This window comes from Typopeltis vanoorti, chromosome 9 (assembly GCF_054136105.1).
Source record: "Typopeltis vanoorti isolate ZY-2024b chromosome 9, IOZ_Tvanoo_1.0, whole genome shotgun sequence".
In the NCBI taxonomy this organism is placed as follows: Eukaryota; Metazoa; Arthropoda; class Arachnida; order Uropygi; family Thelyphonidae; genus Typopeltis; species Typopeltis vanoorti.
Genome location: NC_143557.1, coordinates 81,183,003 through 81,203,905, shown reverse-complemented (window position 1 = coordinate 81,203,905; position 20,903 = coordinate 81,183,003). Strand labels below are relative to the sequence as shown.

General features: G+C 34.9%; 1 protein-coding gene across 1 annotated transcript in view; it reads right to left on the bottom strand.

The window, feature by feature from the left end:
* LOC150103198 (5-oxoprolinase) overlaps positions 1–20,903 on the bottom strand; it is a 368,797-nt gene that overhangs the window by 42,500 nt on the left and 305,394 nt on the right. The window contains exons 30-31 of the mRNA XM_090398524.1: positions 12,296–12,378; positions 4,640–4,800 (exon numbers count right to left, since the gene is read on the bottom strand). Coding sequence (XP_090254650.1) covers positions 4,640–4,800; positions 12,296–12,378 — 244 coding nt within the window. The remainder of the gene's footprint in view (positions 1–4,639; positions 4,801–12,295; positions 12,379–20,903) is intronic.

Genomic DNA, 20,903 nt, shown 5'->3' with positions numbered 1-20,903 from the left:
TGATTGTATATTAAATGAATCTTCAACTATTAATGAGATCCATTTCGAAATTCGGCTTAGCTGATGTATTATTCCACATGTGATCTGCAAACCATATCATTATGAGTATTATTGGTAATAATAATGGTAAGCATCCCTAGCTGGTGTTACTCAACCAAGACAGGCCAGTTATTTAATATATCACATTTTTGCCTTTTATTTTTAGCCGAATTACCAATTGTGTTGGATTTCCATATTTCATTAAAATATATCTGCTTTATTAAATGTACTAAACTATAAATATAAATCGTTAGTCAAAAAAAATTTAAAGGGAGAACTGCTATACGTTTGGCATCTTCGCATTCGCGCAAAAAAAAAAAAAAAATCTACATTACAAATCAAGAAATAGTAGAAAATTTATAGGACTTTTTTTTTCTTTTTTTTCCCAACCTCCAAAAACTAATGTAAGGCGCCATTCCATCTTGAGCTCAAAGTAAGGAATATTAGTAAACGAACTATTTTTATATTTAGAATTAAACGCTTTATTATTATTATTACATATACTACTTGAAACTATTCAAGGTGGCACTCATATTTTCTGGAACGCTTAAAAATTAATGTAGGTTTAATTAATTGCATATCATTAATGATCCCTTCAGGGCAGTCTCGCGAATATCCACCACGTAAGTTCGGCGTTTTTGCCATTGCTGGAAACATTGCAAATAGCGATCCTTAGAACCGCATGCGATGCCATCTGGATATTTGAAGAGACACCAAATCTCGCTGTGCTAAGAAGTATACAATTTCATTTTGTGAAGCAATTTGGTTCCTCCCAGGCAGACATTTCTCGGGGGGGGGGGGGGGTAAGAAACCAAAGTCAGGTCAGGTTGTCCTCCCCCCCTCCTCCCACACAGACAATGCAGTGTGGCTGGGTTGTTCGGTTGTTTTGGATTTATGGCAGTAGCATCTGGGCCTACGAAGTCTGGCCGGTGTGTCCATTTTCGCGGGATTAAAAGCTCTTCAACCTCCGTATGAGACCCGCTAACTCACCTTTAGTTGAAAAGTCTTTATAAAGATTCTTCACGTCCCAAACGGGTTCGAACCCAAGTCTTGCAGTGTGTGCGCGAGCGCATTCTGTGGTAAAACTACTACTAGCTCTGCATGTGCCACGTGTCATTTTCTGCGAGCATTTCTCTTAAATTCTTAAGTAACACAAGTAGTTAATAGTTTGACTTGTAGGAGTGGATTTCCGATGCACAATTCTTTCGTCCTTTAGCTAACACTCGTCCATTTATGAACCTAGAAAACCACTCAAGTTCCTATTGCCTCATCTCTGCTTCAGCAAGTTCTCTAAACCAGCTTTACTGAGTTGAAAACCCAAAAGTATATGCAAACTCTGCTACTTCACATCACTCATTCTGTAAACTGCATAACACAAACTGAGCAGTAAATCACTTTACATAAACATACTGCAAAGACTCCGACGAATACAAACTGTACAACGTCTAGTCGCCATATGTATGTTTGTTGTCAGTTCGGAGGTTTTTTTTTTTTTCGGTAGCACTGCGTATTTGTAACTGGTTATTTTGGATCGGCCGAATAACTATTATGAGACCCGTGTATTATAACTGAAAACTACGTTCGTTCCGAGTCCCGTTTTGTGGAATGGAAAAAATTGAATTTCCGGTGGAGAAACACCTGCGAGTTCGAATCCCGTACCATGAACACTGATATTTTGGGTATGTCCTTGAGGTGTTAGATAAATTTCACCGCCTTCTAAGATCACCACCCTGTTTATTGGAGGCCTAAAGTGGCTTTAAAAGTTCCGTCTTTGTCTCTAGAGCAAGGTTTTAGGATTATCAAGCTTTAGCCCAACTATATATATATATAGAACTATACATATGTCGTATCCCATATCTCTATAGATATGGGATACGACAAATCAACGTTTAAAAAAAATAAAACGGTTACTATTTGTTAATGTAGGCTTAAGAAGCGAGCGATAGGACTGGTGAAGAGTGAATGGGTCAACAGTATTGCTGTAATAAAGCAAACATGGATATAAATAAGAGTGAAAAATCTACTCGAATGGGCACGGTAATATTTCTTCCCAAGGAAGAGCGATACGGCACCCTTCTCTTCGAAATTCAACCTCCATTTATCATGGACAGTTATTGTTATCGTTTGTAAAATAAAAGGACAAAGGATACTGGTACTCTTTCATATTTATATAAAACTTCACTCTGAAAGTGGAATCTCAATCCCTCACCCCCACTCACCACACATGCTTAAGTCTAGTTTAAATTGCTCTAATGGAACCAAAAACTGAATGTATCGCCAAGTTTAGTAATAATCTCAAATACAATTCTACCCTATACAAACAGATGGACGAATAAAACAAACGTAATGAGTATATTTACGCATTTGGAGAAATGTAAAAATACAATGAACACGTATTTTATCGATCGCAAAACAGTCTTATATTGTATCTAACACGATCAAACATAAAACCGAAAAAGAACTTGGTAGAAAGCATAACTTCTCGTGTTGAACACTGTTCATTCATGAAGCCTTCGGTATAAATAACGTATTCTATGCGGGCTCACGGTATTATCATAATACAGGAAATGCCCCGATAAATAGTGCTAGCACTGCAGAGAGTTTATGATAGTAAAATATGTTACTTACACACAGGACACAAATGATAATAATAAGATCAATTAAGAAGATAAGTGCAAATTTGCGTTCCCTGGGGGCGATTAATAATAACAGAACCCAACGATAATTCCACTGCATGAGTCACTTTACCCAATGAAGCTACTCGTGCCACAATGTCTTTTTGATTTTAACAAAAATTAAGATTTTGCGATAATTTTTAAGTCTTCATTATTACGTCTCATCGAAATCGGTTCACTTATTCTCGAGCTATTTCGTGAGGGCAACGAAGTTAATAGGTGCTCTTCTACGTAAAAAATGGCTTCGATTATGGATAAAAAAAATCGATATTAAAACATTTGCTATAAGTATACGTAAATATATATTTTTTTCTTTTTCTGAGGAACTGAAGTATATTGCAATAAACTGTAGTCACTTTACAGCATCAGTTATTTCGCTGAAATATATATCTTTCATTTTTATGGATAAATATAAAATGTCTTATTAAACGCTAGAGGCATAATATAGATGTCCCGGCTGACAAACTATAAAAATACAGTTCTGAAACAAACAGCAGATTAAATCAAATCGAACAAGTTTCTAATATCCGGTCTGTAAGAATCTCTATCTTAAATGTAGAGAAATACGTCGAGCTCTGTGACACGAAAAACAACACTTGTTTTTTTTTTTTCTCGGAAGCTTTTCTTAAAAAATATATTTCTTTGATACTGAGGACGTTTTCGGAAAGAAAATGCCGTATGCCATGGGTCCCCAGGCAAGAGGAACTCGATGTGAAAGATGACGGATGTGGTGCTGGAGAAATGCCATTGACCACACAGGACCATAACCGTTCTCAAGAGTCTAATCTTTAGACAGCAGGAAATGACAGACAGCCAACATAGGAAGAAAATATTATAATAAAACTCTCTAGCAAGGCCTCGCTTTTTACTGATATTGTCACTGCGAGCTTGGCAATTTTCATACAGCGCATGGCACACGTCTCTACAGGAACAACTCCGGCGCATGAAGAAATTCCAAGCGTTCTTTGGTGGTATGCAAGTCACAATGGTCATAAAAACGGACGGGGTAAAGAAGGTAGAATTTCTGTCATCTTGTCAGTTTCCTGATGCATTTTCCACTCATTGAACTCCTTTAGACATCACATAAAAAGAGTAATATTTTCAAACGTGAGTGTTTGTGATGAAAATTTTCCTCACAACAAAACCCGTCGTCCTAAAAGATTACCGAACATAATGCAGCATTTTTTATATTAAAAAAATAACGATAAAGTCGAAGGAATAAAGGACAAGATGAAGTCAAACATCGAAAGTATGCCCATAAATGTGCTCAGTCTATTGCGCTATTATTAAGAATTTATATATTAGACTACAGCCAAACTCGAGACATGAATTATATAAAACAATAGAGGTCGTCTCACTTAGATTTCAGAAATCCACAGCGTTAACCACTCAAGAAATACTGAGTTCATAAAAATAAAATTAAAGACAATATTGAATAATTTATAAGAAATAAAACTGAGCATAGTAATCAAAAGCGCATTAGTCAAAAACAAGACAGTTCTGCTAGTGTAACTTCATATTATCATTACTTATCCTAATGCGGTCTCGTATAAACAAATTCTACATTAAACACACGGTAAAACAAGCAGATCAGCTAAATTACAGATTTTACTGTTTCATAAAAGTTATTCAACTTATAACTAAGAAAAACATTTATATTTAGCACTACTCCTTTTGGTTTCTTTGAACATAATGACCAGGTTTTACACAGTACAGTCGACAAATAAAGACAAATCATGAAAAACACATTTAGGACCCGAATTTAAAAAAAAAAAAAAAAAAAAAAAAAAAAAAAAAAAAAAAAATTCTATTCGTCAGAGTTTAAAACTAATACATTTCACTTAAAAATTAATTTTTTTTTTAAATCAAGAGAAAAGCATTTAAAAAGAAATTTGTTCAACTGTGTTATATTGCATTGCACTTACCTTTTAAGCCATAAGGTAGAAAGACCCTTCTTTCTGTAAGGACGGAGAGAACTAAATCTTTCCTAAATAATAAATCCCTAACAACACCATCGCCACCCTTGAATTTACCTTTACCTCCAGTTTCTGGATTCAAGTGAAACTGTTGCACAACAACTGGATATCTAGATAAAAAAAATAATAATAGTCAGACCGACAACTATTACAACACTGCAAAATTACAAATGAAATATCTGAAACAACTAACATATCCTTTACTGGATAACTCCTCATTGAACACAATTTTGTAGTAGTCATTTTGAATATTACATAGTTTTTTTTTTTCTATTAAGAAAACTTTTTTACATAACACGAAGCATCCAAATTATTTCAGGGTTTTCTGTAGCTGATTAATAAATTATTTTTCTTTTAATTATGGGCATAGTTGGTTTCTTTATTGGCATTTAATAATGAACATGATCAGATTTCTTAGTATCTGCAAATATGTATCATGTTTCAGTATGAGACATTCATCTGGCCTTTATAATCGTCATTTATACACTTACAACGTTTATGGCCTAAAACTCTCTAAGTATCCTTGGCTTTCGTAACCTTATTATTATTTATTAGTATAAGGCAATCAAATCCACCTTTGTGACCAGCTAATTCACTTCTTTGTAGGCATTTCAGCTAAAATGCCCATAAATTCCTGTGTATGACAGACACAGGAATAAAACAGGGGCAACATCAATGCTGACTGATTTACAGAGGCTCAACTTTTATAATATCTTGATGATTTTAATAGAATCTAAAAGCACATCCACCAATTTGTATCATATTCCAGTATCAAACATTCATCTGGACATGATAATAGTATTATTATTATTATCATCTGAGACCTTCAGGGAGTCAAGGACTCATCGAGGGAGGCTGTAAATTACCCAACCTAGCTATCATACCTACCCTTGAATTCATTCGCACTAGATGCACTCACTACCCATAACGGCAAATTATTCCACTCACTCACTGCTCTCTGGGAGAAAAACCTAGCTTACCCCTTTCTTGACTGCAAATAAATTTAACTTCCATGTGTTCTCTCCCCACCTTCCATATAATGAAAAATTTCATCATTTGAAATGCTATAACACCCATTCAAAAGTTTATAGATCTCTATCATATCAATTATCATAGTGTATCCATTCCCTTTATCCAACTTGGCCGTAACATTGTTATAAAATATGAGCAAATTGCTAAAACATGACCTTCCTTTAGTAAACTCATTCTGTTCCCTACGGAGTATAGAATGCTTGTCTACCCATTTCTGTATGCGAGTTCTTACCAACTTCTCTAAAATCTTCACTACCACACCAGAGATACTAATAGGTTGGTAGTTAGATGCACCAGTTTGTGCACCACCCTTGTGAAATGGAACTATCATACATTCCTGAGCTGAGACTCAAGTTATACAAATGTGTGAAAGGCCTAGCCAAGTCAGCTGAACATTCCTTTAACAAACAGGCAGATATTTCATCTGTCCCTATTGACAAATTCTTATCCAGGCTATGCAAGAGCTCTTCAAACTCATTTTCATGAACCTCTAACTCTTCATCCAACGTAGCAGTAGCACCATGCTACATACACCTGGTTGATATATCTTAGCAAAGTGAGCACTCATTAATTGAACAATCTCCTTAGCTTCCGACACTCATGTACAATCTGCATTCAATACAGTTATTCTTCCACATTCATTCTTTCTTTTGCTTACAACATAATGATAAAATTCTTTTGGATTGCCTTTAGCCTGCATGGCCAATTTCTTTTCATACTCCGTTTTAGCTATTCTCACAATACTCATCACTTTTCTGGCCTGAGCTTTATATATTTCATAACTCCTCTCACTCTTATTCTCACCACATAATCTTCTTTTTGTGGATCTCTAGCTTAATAAGGCTGCACATCCATTTCACTCCCAGCCTATTTATCTTCAAACACTAGGGATACATTCAGATACTGGCTCATTCATGCACTTTTCAAAGATTCCCATGCATTGCTGACATTTTTTTCATTCAGTAACTGATACCATGGGACCAAAGATAGTATTCTTCTAAGTTGATCGTCATTTCCAGCTTTGTAATTCAGCATGTAGCCTGATTTAATCGGAGCTTCAATACAAGTAGATACTTCCCAAGAAAGAACAGCATGATCACTGTCACTAATTGGTGGTAAAATAGCCATATTCTTGACAGAGATCCCTTCTGATGCTATGAGCAAATCCACACAGAATGGGAATTTCTCTAACAAATAGATCAAAATTAGTCACAAAATATTGTATATTGAGAATTCCCAGATAAAGGCAGTTAAATAAGAGGGCTGGTTAACGTAGGATTGATCAAAGAAAGGTCCATGTACTTCACCCCACTCACTGTAAATACTTTAACATAAACATGCATATAAATTCCATTAAAATTATGAAGGTAGAAATACAAGAAACTAATGATGGTAACAACGTCCCATGTAGCGATGAGTTTGAGTCTATTTGGTGTGAAGTGGAGATTAACAGAATGAAATATATGGTGGGGTGTTGCTACAGACCTGGCAGCTCAGTTGTAGGGGACGAAGAAATGCATCGCCAATTTAGTCTTATGGGTACCAAGCGAATGATCATTATGGGCGACTTAAATTTTCCAAACATTGATTGGGTAGAAGAGAAATCTCATGATCAGAAAGAACAGGAATTTATTGAATTGTTGTGAGATAACTTTCTCAAACAGCATGTGAAAGAAGGAACTCAAGGTCAAAGAGGTTGGATTTGCTCATAGCATCAGAAGGGATCTCTGTCAAGAATATGGCTCGTTTACATAACAGTTATAGATCAGTAGTATTTCAGACAATGGTTCTATTGTTTTGTGGCTAGTGTCGTTAAATTTACTAGTTCCTGTTTTCTAAAAATGAAGGAGAAAAAGGAAGTGTTTTGGATAATAAAGCCAAAGCCTTGAACAAAATTTTAAGTGACGTAATAGTTACATACACTATTACACAGTCACACATTATTTAGATGTTTGAGAGGGCACAGTGAAGGATGGAGTAAAATCATTACAAGACTTATACTCAAATCGGATTAGAAGAATTGGAGAAGTTTAGATCAAAGAATGTAATCCCGATTATGTCTTTTACAATAAACCATTTTTACTATTCAGTCTCATTTACATCCATTAAGTGGGAGTCTACAGCTTCCCCCCCCCCCCCGAAACAATGGTAATTGAATTTTTATCCCTCTCAGCTATTTCTAGTTTTAGCCCAATTCTAGATAGGACACTACTTTTCAAATACAAACGCTAAACATTCTTTGTTTGTTTATTTGGTATAAGATATCACATCAGATACCTCTAGTTAGTGGTTAGTCCATTTCTAGATAGGCAAGATTCATTTTCAAATATAAATGCTTACTTTTTTTTTGTTTTGTTGTTGATGTTATTTATTGAATATATTTCCTTAAACAAGAGAGTACAGAAAAAAGTTCAGTTAAAAAAAATTTTTTCTTGCAATATATAAAATCATGTTGAGTATGATGCTTTATATATTGAGATCATATCAAATTAAGGCAAAATGAGATGTTGACAAGGTGGAGGTAGCTGATTTCTTCCTGTACAATGCAAGCATTGTACAAGAAGAAATTATCGAATGATAGAATAAAGAAACTTAGATGAATAATGATAACAGGAAGTTAAGAGCGTCAATTCTGGACTCACTGCTTATGAAGAATATCACAAGCTTCTCACATTCAGTCAGCACTAGCAATTCTCTGGAGAAGATGACCCTGATATAGAAGTATATATCTATATAATGGCAAGACTACATAGTGTTGACAAGTTTGACTACTGCAAGAAAGCAGGGCCGAGTCCAACAGGACCCTGCTGAGTCCTGTTGGATCACACCAGAAATGTAACTTTGATACCCCCCCCCCCCACCAAACCATTACTAATGCAGGGTGATGACTTCGAATCCTGGGTGTATGCAACTATCTAGGGCATATATCCGATTGTTTTGGTGGTTAAACAACTTTTCAATAGTGAAAATCTTCCTCTCTGTGAAGAGAATATCTCTGTATGTTGTTGCCTTACCACTGGAGAAGTGCCTTTGGTTTTATCACCCTATGCGCCGTAAGTTGTGGTGTTAGGAAGTGTCCAGTAGAATGACAATAGGTTCTCACCACAGGTCAATCAATTAGTACATGTGATATCATTCTCTGTGAAATATTAATCTCTTATGACATCACTTTCTGTGTTATGACAGGATTATGGCAGAGGTGTGCCTTCACAGCCCTCACATGCTATTGTCCTAATGCAGCATGGTTGACCTGTTCTTTGGTAGTCAAATATGTTTTCTTTATCATTACAAGGGTTAATAGTCTGATACACAAACATTTTCAGCAGGCTGAAATGAACAGCCTGTGGGCAGTTGTAGAAGTTCTAACAGTATTTATGGCAAGAAGACTGTGTTTATGTATAAAATTAACAGCAAGGCTTATTAAAAACCAGGTCAAGGGTACGGCTAACTCTTTTGTACATTCATTAAATGTGGTGTGATATGTTATCTATTCCCAAGACATTAATATCTAGCCAACTCAACAATTAATACACCTTTTTTTATCACCTCTAATCTCTATAATTCACCTCCTTTCTAGGTGTGTGTTGTATATTATCAATTACACCAGTATGATATACACTGACAAAGTGCTTGTTAAATAATTCCACTATGTCCTTCTGCCATGTTCACCCCAGTACCATAATCATTTACCAGTTTTACTCTTCTACAATTATTCTATTCTCTTGCTTGCCACATTGCAGAATTCCCTTGATTTTTTTTAGCCTGATTGCCCAATATTCTATCATAGTGCATTACATCTTTCATTACTAGCTTACATTTTATGTTCCTTATGCATCTGATTTCTACTAACTATATCCATCCAAAATAATTTTTTTCTTTTCCCACGAATGCTAACCTAATTTCACTCTTCATCCATTTCACTCATACTTTATTTATTCATAAGTTCTTGGTATATAGTTGTATTCTGCTTTTGTTAATGTGTCCTATTTCCTATTCTCTGTCAAACTCTTTTCAGATCTTCATCCCATTAGGACTGATGATAGCTAATTATGGAGCTTGTCCATTATCACCATCATTTAGTTCCCATGTATCTTTTTTTTTTTTTTTCAGAGCAATCACTCACTGCTTTCTTAACCACTTTTAAAGAAAGTTCTTCAGGACCTCACACACTATTGCTTTAATTATTGAGAATGCAAATTCCCCCCTCTGAAATTTCAGCAGTATAATAACAGTTGTAACAATATAACTAATTATTAAAAACATTACCAGTGAAGTATCTGCTTCTAAATTGCAGCCAACATATCACCTCCTTTAGCTTGGCTCAGTCTTTTACATTTAAATGTTTTATAGGATATTAATTACTGGAGCTGATTAGTTTCTGCACCTAGCAAATATTATTATTATTATTTTGGTAACCTCCAAAATGGGAGGCCCAATCAACTAGCAACATATCTATCATAATGAGCTTGGAAGTTATTTACACTACCTGCATTCCACATAAAAAAATAAAAAAAAAATCTACTCCTCACACCCTTCTTTACCATATCTTTATACAACTTCCAGAGATGACCTCTTGTTCTTCTCATCTACTCTTTTTATAATTCCTTCTGTATTAATCTCATAAAATCCCTTAACTTGAAGATCTCTATCATATCTCCTCTTTAACTCCTGTCCACCAACCTCTGTAATCCACATTCCTTCAAACGCTCTTCATAACCAACGCTCCAGAGTCCTATTATTGGACTGTCTTTGGACCCTCTCTAGTGTTTTCACATCACAATGAAAACCAGGTGACCAAATCTGAGTAATAGTTTATATATGGTCCGACCAATGCCTTATATAGAGGCACCACATCCCTATCACTACATGTCAATGTACTTTTCATCATAGCAGCAAAATGATGTGCAGTCTTTGCAACACTTGTGAAGTGTCCTCAGAACTTCAGTCCACTGTCTACCATCACTCTAAGATCCAGAATCTCATTCACTTCCTGAAGTGGATGAGATTCTGGATCTTGGAGTGATGTACAGAGAGATATAAGGCTATGTATCCCAAAGTGCAACACCTTGCATTTATAACACTAAAACTGCTAAAAAAAAGTCTATTCAAATCTTCATGTAGAGAATTAACATCAGCACTACCCCTGATAATTCTACCTAACTTTGCATCATCATCAAATATATCAATGTAAACTATATATTTTTCAAAAGCAAGGATATCACGCATAGAAGTTGTGCATTGTGTAATAAGAGTATAACTTAATAAGTGCGTGACGATGATATTTTTTGTTGAGAGTGGTGATTGAGTGGAATGGGTTGTCAAAAGTAGTCACGAGTGCTTTGTCAGTGAATGAGTTTCATGGAAAGATATGATAGGTATTGTATAAATAATGGATAGTGTTGACCTCCATAATGAGTCTTTGAATTCCTGTATAATAATAAAAGGAACCCCACCGAGTTCAAAGACTCCTTATGGAAGCCTACACTCTCCATTATTTACACAATACCTATGATCTCTCTCTCCTTGGAACTACTTCACTAACAAAGCTCTCAGGACTACTTTGTTTGAAATAAACTCTCAAAACTAATGGAAGACTTCCTATTTTGGGACAAACAAAAGAGATTTAAAAAATTCACATCACAAGAAAATGTGATTTGTTTAATTTCTATTAATAACTCTGTATAAAAATAGTCAAGTCAGAATTTTTTTGAATGCTAAACATTTCACCAATGCATATGTGATTTATGCAATAACAGGTGAATCATCTTGTCTTATCATGTACACTGTTAGATGGATTTTTCCTTCTTACTGTCACTGAATAAGCTATAAATATACACAGATACTGTTTTACTCCCTCCTATATCTTTCCTATCTTTTTTAAGCTCATCATATATATCTACATGATTCATGACCACAGACTCATGTATAAGTTTTTCATCTTACAGTAATTTACTGTACTACCCACATAGAGAAATCCTCTATATTATCTAATATTTGTTTTTTGGTAGTCAACTTCTTTTTCTTTATAACTTTTTTTTCCACTTTAATTGTGTCATACATATGCGTATTACTATTAGATTTCTTTTTTAATAATCTAATGTATCACCCAAATATAAAAATTCTCTCAATTATTGGCTACTTATTAATTCTAAAACCAATCAATTTTCCCTCCCTCCCCTATCTGGTTTTAATATGTTACACAGTTCTTAGTATGCCCACCAGATATGCAAGCAAGAAATACACAATACTGTCTCATCTTCTGCCTGGCAACCAGTCCAAAAATGATGTGTACCTGCCTAGCACAAACTTGTTAATGATATGATAGGGCAGATAGTGTTAGTCCTATATGCAGAAAATCAAAATATATTACATATTATGCAGTGTCTATTAAAATGCTTCAATTTAAAGATATCAGTTATGCTTTACTTCACTTTTAAATAGATTTTTATAATGTCAATCTTAAAAGCTTTAAGATGTGTGCTGTAAAAATATGATTATTATATATCAAAATAGATGTTAAAAAGGAAAATACATGGAATTAGTAATCTCTTAAAACTCATTTAGTGTACCTACCTCTTTTCAAGAATTTCTGGATCAGTTATACGGGTATTTGTCATATGTGTATGAATAGCACTTCTACCATTCCAAGTGGGACCCTATATTAAACATACTCACTTACCAAACAATATATAACTATAGTTAACAAAAAGATTTTACTTATTTCTAATTAATGACAGAGAATAAGACAATTTATTACTATAATAAAATTTAAAAAAAAAAACAGTCACAATGTTAGTTCAGAAGAATTAACAATACATAAAAACATTTTCTGCTTTTTATTATACATAATTTAGTATGTATATTTGGTGACATTTTTTCTCCACTGAAAACTGACCATCTACAACGAGTATGTCTTTTTATTTAATAATAATAATTTGGTGTTGTCTGTTTATCCCTGTGGAAATGGTGTTTGCTTCCACACACAGTGTTAGACCACCAAAAGAAAGACCATTGTATATTTCATTTTGTTTTTTTGGTCTTTTTCAGCTAGTTCTCATGTTAGCTAATCTTTGCAACAGGAAAATAAGGTTTCTCTCTCCCTCGTAGAAACTCAGAATTTAACTCCACACTACCTTCACACTATATCAGAAAATAATATAAAATATTAGTGACTGTGAGATGGTGGTAGCTGTCAGCCTTACTCTCCTTCCTAGATGCCTGTGAAATCAATGATATCCTTAGATCAGCTATCAGGGATGACTAAAGTCATCACTGTTGATGTCTACTGATCTTCAAAAAGTTAGGAATAAATAGGCTTGCCTATCCCTTTGGGGAATAAAAAGCATTACAGGATTTATATTTTTTATAATGGCAGAAGAATCTGATTCTGATGAAGAATACATACTGGAATGAACTCAGGTAACTCAGATATAGTCACCTGGCTTCTAAAATGTTCAATGCTAGAAGAGGGCGCATTTTGGACTGAAATTTTTTTGTGCTTTGCAAAACAGAAAGTGGTTATATTTGTAATTTTCTTTTGTATACTGGAAAAGGAACAGTGTACAATAAAAAGTATGATGCTTTACCAGTTAGCACTAAAAGTGTTCTTTACCTGATGGACCGTTTTTTGGGTAAAGGTTATTGTGTCACAGTGGATAACTGGTATATGTTACTAGATCTTGCGGACTGACTTGTAAAAGAGAAGACAGATATTTTTGGTACAGTAACAAAAAGGGTCTCTCAAAGGAACTTAGAAAAGATAAACTGAAAATGGTTATGTAATAATGTAAATATTGTAATGTCAAAAATTCTTCTATAAAACTATTTCTCAATTTTATCAAAATCTATTGAAAAAAAAATTTTTGTACCACACAAATCAAAAAATTACCCAGCTGGAGGGTTAAACAGCAGTGGCCCATGTACAGATCTCTGAGACACTATACCACTGGTCACCTACCTTCTCTTTGATTCAACTTCACCATATACTCTCTGGTGTCTGTCCATCAACTTCCAAAAATTTATAACAGGAATGCCATTTATTTTTATAAAATCAGCCAACATAATATTTAATGAATGTGGCATAATGCTTATCAAAAAAATCAACTACCGAGCCAGTATACTAAAGAAATCAAAATCTTCAGACTTGCAGTTTATTGAACTCAATTAAAACAGTTCCCATAATTATTACATGCATATTGTCCTAAACAAAATCTTGCCTCAATGTTAATTATGTTATGAACACTCAGTTCTGAAAAATTTGCTTAAGACACTTACCAAATAGCTTACCAAACTACTGCAGTTGTTTGGTAAGCTATTTATGCTTTTGCTAGGCTAAAGCTTTCTTCTCTGTCAGCTGGTTCATTTCATAGATTTTATTTGAACGACTAGCTTTTGTGAGACATCTTACAAATATTTTTTATTCTCAAGCTGCCCAACTAGTAAAATTCTAGCATCTCAATCAATGAATGCTTATTTAAATTTCTTATTTCCCAAAGGGAGCAGGCAGAACTCTTTTAGCACTAACTTTTTTGGAAATCAATAATCAGCTGGTCTCCAACCCTTAGTCATCATTGATAGTTGAATTCATAGCTACCAATGATATTGAAGAGTGGTTGAGAGTACAACTCAAATACTCTAATCAGCAACCAGGATTAATCCTATGATAGCCTTGCTTCTGGCAGGCTAATATGGAACTATAATGCTAACTGTCAATCAAGGCTGGATTAAGACCCATAGAGGCCCTAAGCACTTAAAAGATTTTGGTGCCCCATATATATGTAATTCAAAATATAAACAATAATAAACCATAAAATAAATTTTTATTTTTTATAATAATAAACATAAAATAATGTTTATTTTTGTATACTTACTTTATTTAGATTTGAAAAGTTTTCTCCTACTTTTTTTAATTGCAAAGTCTTTGATCAGATCCTCAAAATTAATCTTACGTAACACATCTGCTTCTATACTTAGTAGAAATAAGGCATTCTGCCTTGTTGCATAATTGTTCTGATGGGATTTTTAACATACTTCAACTGAGAAAATGAACACTCAGCTTAGCAATTTGTGACCATTAATGTTAAAAATATACGAAAGGCAATGTCTACATTTAGAAAGGCACACTCAATATTGTCTTCTACAATTATTTTATAAAGTTCAGCATGACTGAATCTTGTTTTTACATTTTTTGTTGCACTGAACTTATGGCGCACATATGAGTGAAACTGCTGAAGCTCAGCTGAGAAATTGGTGTTCAAGTCCTCTGGGTAAGCATCAATCAGCTTTTGACAACACTGAGAATACCTTTCAATTTTAGTAGATGATGAAGTCACTGAAGTAGCATTATGTGGCACATAATGCTATATATACAAAGAAATATCAGAAAAAAATTTCTTTACTATCTCTCCTCTTCTTCTCATCTCAGTTTCAAGTTTGTCAACAATTGTGTAAAAGGTGGTGATACAAAATTTATCTCTGGCATTCAGATATACTTCAGGAGCATCTCCGTCATTGGGTACCTTCTTTCTGATATGTTTGTGAGTTTGAGCTGCCTTGTAATCAACATCTGGTAGCACTTCCTTTGTAGCTGCTTCATATCTTTCAAATTCATTTCGTGAAGTGCACAATTGGTCAGCTAATGATCCATACATATCTGCACATGTTTTTAAGTTGACATCCTCATTCTGTAGAACTTGGCTTACTCTATGAAAATTTTGCAAATTCTCATCCCAAAAATTCAACATAAAAACAAATTCTAGCTCTTGCATTTTATTTGCAATATTATCTGCTTCTCTTCTAGTGTCTCCCTTTTGTGACTGGTCTTCGGCTATCCAGTCTAACGCTTCTAAAATTTGAAGGAAAGATTTCAAAATTGCTGCTGTTGCCATAGCATGTGCCTCCCATCTGGTATCAGAGCAGGATTTTAAGACATTTTCATTTCCAATACAACCTTTAAGAATTGTCCACTGGCTGGTTGAGGCTGAAAAAAAGGTATAGAGCAACCGCACTGTAGAGAAGAAATTAACCACCTCTTGACAGCACTTCAGCCTACCGAATTTATGAATGAGCTGCACAGGGCACATATATAGCAAACTTGTTTGTTTCTAAAATTTTTTGCTCCATCCCCTTATAATGCCCAGACATGTTAGCAGCATTGTCATAAGACTAACCCCTACATTTTGAAAAGTTTAGCTGACAAACTTTATGTAAGTACTGCAACACCTGATTTGCCATTTCCTCACCAGTATGGCTTTTCATTTCCAAAAAGGTTCAATAGGCTGTCCATCTTTTAAGTACAACACTTAACTGGTCGATATGTGACAGATCTGGTGTTGAATCAACTGACAAACTAAAATAACCAGAAGATTTTACTTCATCAACAATAAGCATGTGGACCTTTTGAGCCATCAGTTGAATGAGTTCCTCACAGGTGGCTTTGGACAGATAAGGATTTCCTTTGCCACAATTTCCATATTTCACAATGTGACCCGCTAAAAATGGATCAAACTGACTTACGAGCTAAAGCAGCCCTAAAAAGTTCCCATTTTGCAACGATCCAAATCTTTCTGTTCCTCGAAAAGCCAAGCCACATTCAGCTAATGTACAAATAACAGCTATGACACGCCTCAGGACATGTTCCCAGTAATCACACTCTTCCTGAATTTGTTTTTCCAACTGTTGTCCCAACCCTACACCTTGTCTGCGAGTTAAGTATGTTAGCATAGAGTTTCAGTGAGTAGTGCTTTTTTCATGTTGATTAATTACAATAGTATTTCGCCAGTCACCAAACCCTTCTTTTGTAACAAAATGTGAGAAATTTTTAGGAGCAAACAGTTTACAAACAAAATGATAAACTGATCCCGTTGATGGTGAATACAATAACCACTCTCTCATGTATTCCTCAGCATTAGCTTTTGTCCCAACAAAAAGTTTCTGGTAACAGTATCTTACTGGTTTGCCACTACTGAAATGTCGGTAAGACTTGTCAAATGGCCCATTGTGGTGTTGACAGTCACTAGGTCCACAAGCAGTCCAATAAGCCATGTTATCAGCAGAGAAATCAAGCCACAACCCTGGATCTTTTGCAGACTGAATCATTTCACCACCATCACCATGGCCCACTAAACTTTAATTTTCAGCAATTATTTCAACCTCACAATGTTTTGTAAAGCAACTTGCATCAACATTTGCAGCAGATCACAAGAATTTACAGACAAAGTGAGGTCAGTAGTGAGACATGTGCTAGATGAACCTGCTTGTGACACCTTGATGATTCCAACATCATATTTTGATTTTGAAGTGATCAAAGTGGTATTTGTGTCCACTTCTGATGATGGAGATTGGCTCTGATCAAAAATTGGTATATAATGTTGTGGAACTTGTGGTGAAGAAATCAGTCAGCTTTGCAGTCTTGGAATCTAATTCCAAAGTCTCCTCTTGTTTCTTTTTTGATAGTTTTCGTTTTTGTGCACCACTTAACTGAACACGCTTCATCTTGGTTTTGGGATCTGTTAAATACAGAAATAAAAAGATTATTTTGTTGAATATTAGGTGGCAATCAACACAGTTACACATATCACAGGCAAAATCATACAAACAATTTAATTTTCGGCTTACAGCTGAATCTTATGCTTTTGTGCTTTAATTAACTCTTATTTTACTGAAGTCGCACTTATGCGACAGCTAGGCCTTTTACCAAAAGCACATTTCTGAGACAACCACGTGATTTGCTTTATATTTGCTTCTGGAGCCTTTTATAAGACATAATTTATTAAAACAAGACCTAAAACAGACAGGAAAATAAAAAATAAAATAGTTATGTTAATTATAAAAAATTACCTCATTTGACACAATGGTAGTGCCAGAAAGCGTCATGAGTGATAATACGGTGTAAACGAACCGTCATGCATGTGGTTAGTTTTATTAATTAGGCCTTCTACATGTCATTATTTATTGAAACAAAGTAGATAACAGTAAGAAAAGATGAAAACAATGAAAAACTAATTAAAAGTTAATTTAAATTAAATTCATCATCTAACTAAAGCAGAAATTCTGTGGTGCCCCCCACCTTTCCATGATGCCCTAAGCACGTGCTTATTTTGCTTAATGGTCAATCCAGCCCTGCTGTAAATTACTAAGTTTAACACACGTGAACCACAGTAGTAGGATTTTTTATTACTTAACTATTTCGTCCTAGGTATCTTAGGACATCATCAGTACAGTAAGGCAATACTAGGAATGACAAAAGAAAGAGCGCGTACGTACAAAGGAATCCAAATTGCATGCAGTAGCGCATTGGCCTGAACATAAATTAAATTAAAATGAACTAAATTACTTAAATTAAAATTAATTACAGTTAAGTTATAATTTTACACAATTTTGTATGACAATTTCTCATACTTTAGGGATGGCAAGAACATCATTGCGATTTAGATTTGGTCTGTGGAGTAGGGCTTCAGCACTTTCTTTATATAAACGTTCATGTTTATATGAAGATCTGTGTAGAAGTTTTGTCTTTTTCCAATGGATCTTGTGGTTTGGGGTTTTCAACTCTGTGTTGAGCAAGGCCTGATTTATGCAGTTTGATGAGGTGGATATGGTCTTGATGTTCCGAAATGCGTTTAAAAACTGATCTGCCTGTCTGTCCAAAATAAGAGAATTTACAGGAGCATGGAATCTCGTATACACCAGGTAGTAGCATAGGTGAAAGTTTGTCTTTAGGCGAAGGTAACAAGTTTTGGATCTGGTTGATGGGTTTGTAGGTGAAAAAACTTAATAAATTACTAAGTTTATTCAGTGGATGATGGAGTTTCTTTTACCAATTGGTTTACACTGAAGTACTTGTCTGGACATTCTTATAACATGCTCCATAAAACTGTTTACAATTCTTTATTTTTACCATTACTGGTTCTTGGTTTAATTCTTTCATCATTTTTTAATTTCTTTTATGATTATACAAGTTCTGTTTTGCTGTGTTACTCACACACTTCATTTCAATTTGTTAATCTTTTTTTTGTTGTATAGTCTAAATTTCACTTCCATACAGTAATACTAGTATATCTAGTCTAGCCATAAATACTGTTACAACTTGAACAGCATATAAGCCTTTAATCTATCAGTAAATCATAACTTTCAGCACATACAAACTACATGTATGATGTGCATATAGCAGTGTTTGAAATGGTTGAAATGACCCCATTTTGCCTTCATGCATATCCAAAGTCTGTGAGGATAGCAGCATGCACAATATCGAATGGAAACACTGCCAATGCCTGCTCCAAATCCACCTTCACACTAGTGATGCTAGGGTGTCGTTTTTTTTGCAGGCTACTCTCTCAAGTTCCAACCACAATTTGAAGGATTCAGATCAAGACTTCGAGATAGCCAATCAGATGGTGATTATGTGGTCGGACATATTCACCTCCAACCACTGCTGTGTGGTCCTCGTCTTGTGGGCAAGGGCTGAGTCCTGTTGGAAGGTCCACTGCTTACCATGAAACAAGGTGTTGTTCAGGGATCATACCACAGGTTCTAGCATGGTGTATTGATACCATGCTAGAACAGTGTTTTGATACACTTTGGGGGAGGTTTTGACCCCCTTTCTCACAGAAATGCAACTTGGATACTCCATGATATGTCACCTCCACCAAACCAACACTGACACAGGGTAATGACCTCTCTGAATCCTGGGTGTTATATCATGTGCTGTGCAACATTTTGGTGCTTAAACGACTCTTCAATGGTAAAAATCTTATCTGTGAAGAAGATATCTCTGTGTCTGTTGTTTGCATATACCGCCAGAGAAGTGTCTTTGATTTTATCACCTTCTGCCGCATAAGAAGCAATGTTAGGAAGTGTCCAGAAGAACAATGATAGTTTCTCACCCTAGGTCATTAGTTAGTACACAAGATGTTTCCTCTGAGAAAAATTCATCTCTTGTGACAACACTTTCTGCATTCTCACAGGATTATGGTGGACTCATGCCATTACAAGTTGTTGCAGCCTAATGCAGAATGGTCAACCTGTTCGTGGTCAGATATGTCTTCTGTATCATTATAACAGTTAATAGTCTGATACACATCCTACTGATCCCGAGTGTTTTTAGCATGTTGAAAATAACAGGTGGCTGCATTCCAACCTAGTGAAGTGCTATTACAACTACACAATTCTCATAATCTTCTCACTGCATGTTAGCCTGTACAGCTAGACCTCTCTCTCTACTGATAAACACACAAATATTGGTTGCACACAGCATCCCTAATGGAACTGGGCTTGTAAATTCTGTGGGCAGTGCAGGGAGTGTGCAGAAGTTGTAACAGCATTTATAGAAAGACTATGTATTATAAACTCTTAATCTAGTCTCTTTGTATCAAGTTAAGTATAAACACAGAATGTATTATATCTGCTATTTTTAGGTATTTTGTAATCTTCATATGAATCCTAAATAAGTAAATGAATTAACTTATTTCAATATTTTGCTTTCTATTACTATTTTACTTCTATATGGATTTTGACCCTTAAAGCCACTGTTCTTGATTTTTCCTGTTGAAATCATCCCAAAATCTTCAAAAAATATTTCCTCCAATATCTCATCTCTTTTTCCTATCAATCAAATTTTTCATTCTACAAAAACCTTTAATCTATCATCTTGGTGAACATTCCACAAACCTCTTGCAATCTTTGGTTACCCACCTTTGAATTTTCTCTACCATTTCCTCATTCCCAAGAAACCAAGGGGAGAAGATCTGAGAACAGGTACAGGCATAGTCATACCAAAGCTTTATATGAAAAGGGACAATAACATTCATATCCCTGTTGGTAAGTGTGCTCTTCAACGCCAGAGTGATCCTTTGTATTGTTTTATCCACTTCTACAATATCACCTGAAGTTCAACTTTCTATCCACTATCACTCAGATCTCTAACTTTATCAATTTCTTCTACATTTCCTATCACTGTAATATTCAATTTGTAATCTTTTTGTTCCAGAGTGTATTATTTTATACTTCACAACACTGAAGTGACAAGTGGATATTTGAATCAACCAAAACTCTTTGCCCACAATTTCAGATGACTATTCTGCTGTGGGATTGCCACATCAGGTTCATTTACTATTACCTTATCAACTGAATATCCTCCTTCAAATCATCTTCAGCATTATTTAAACACAAAGTGAACAATAGC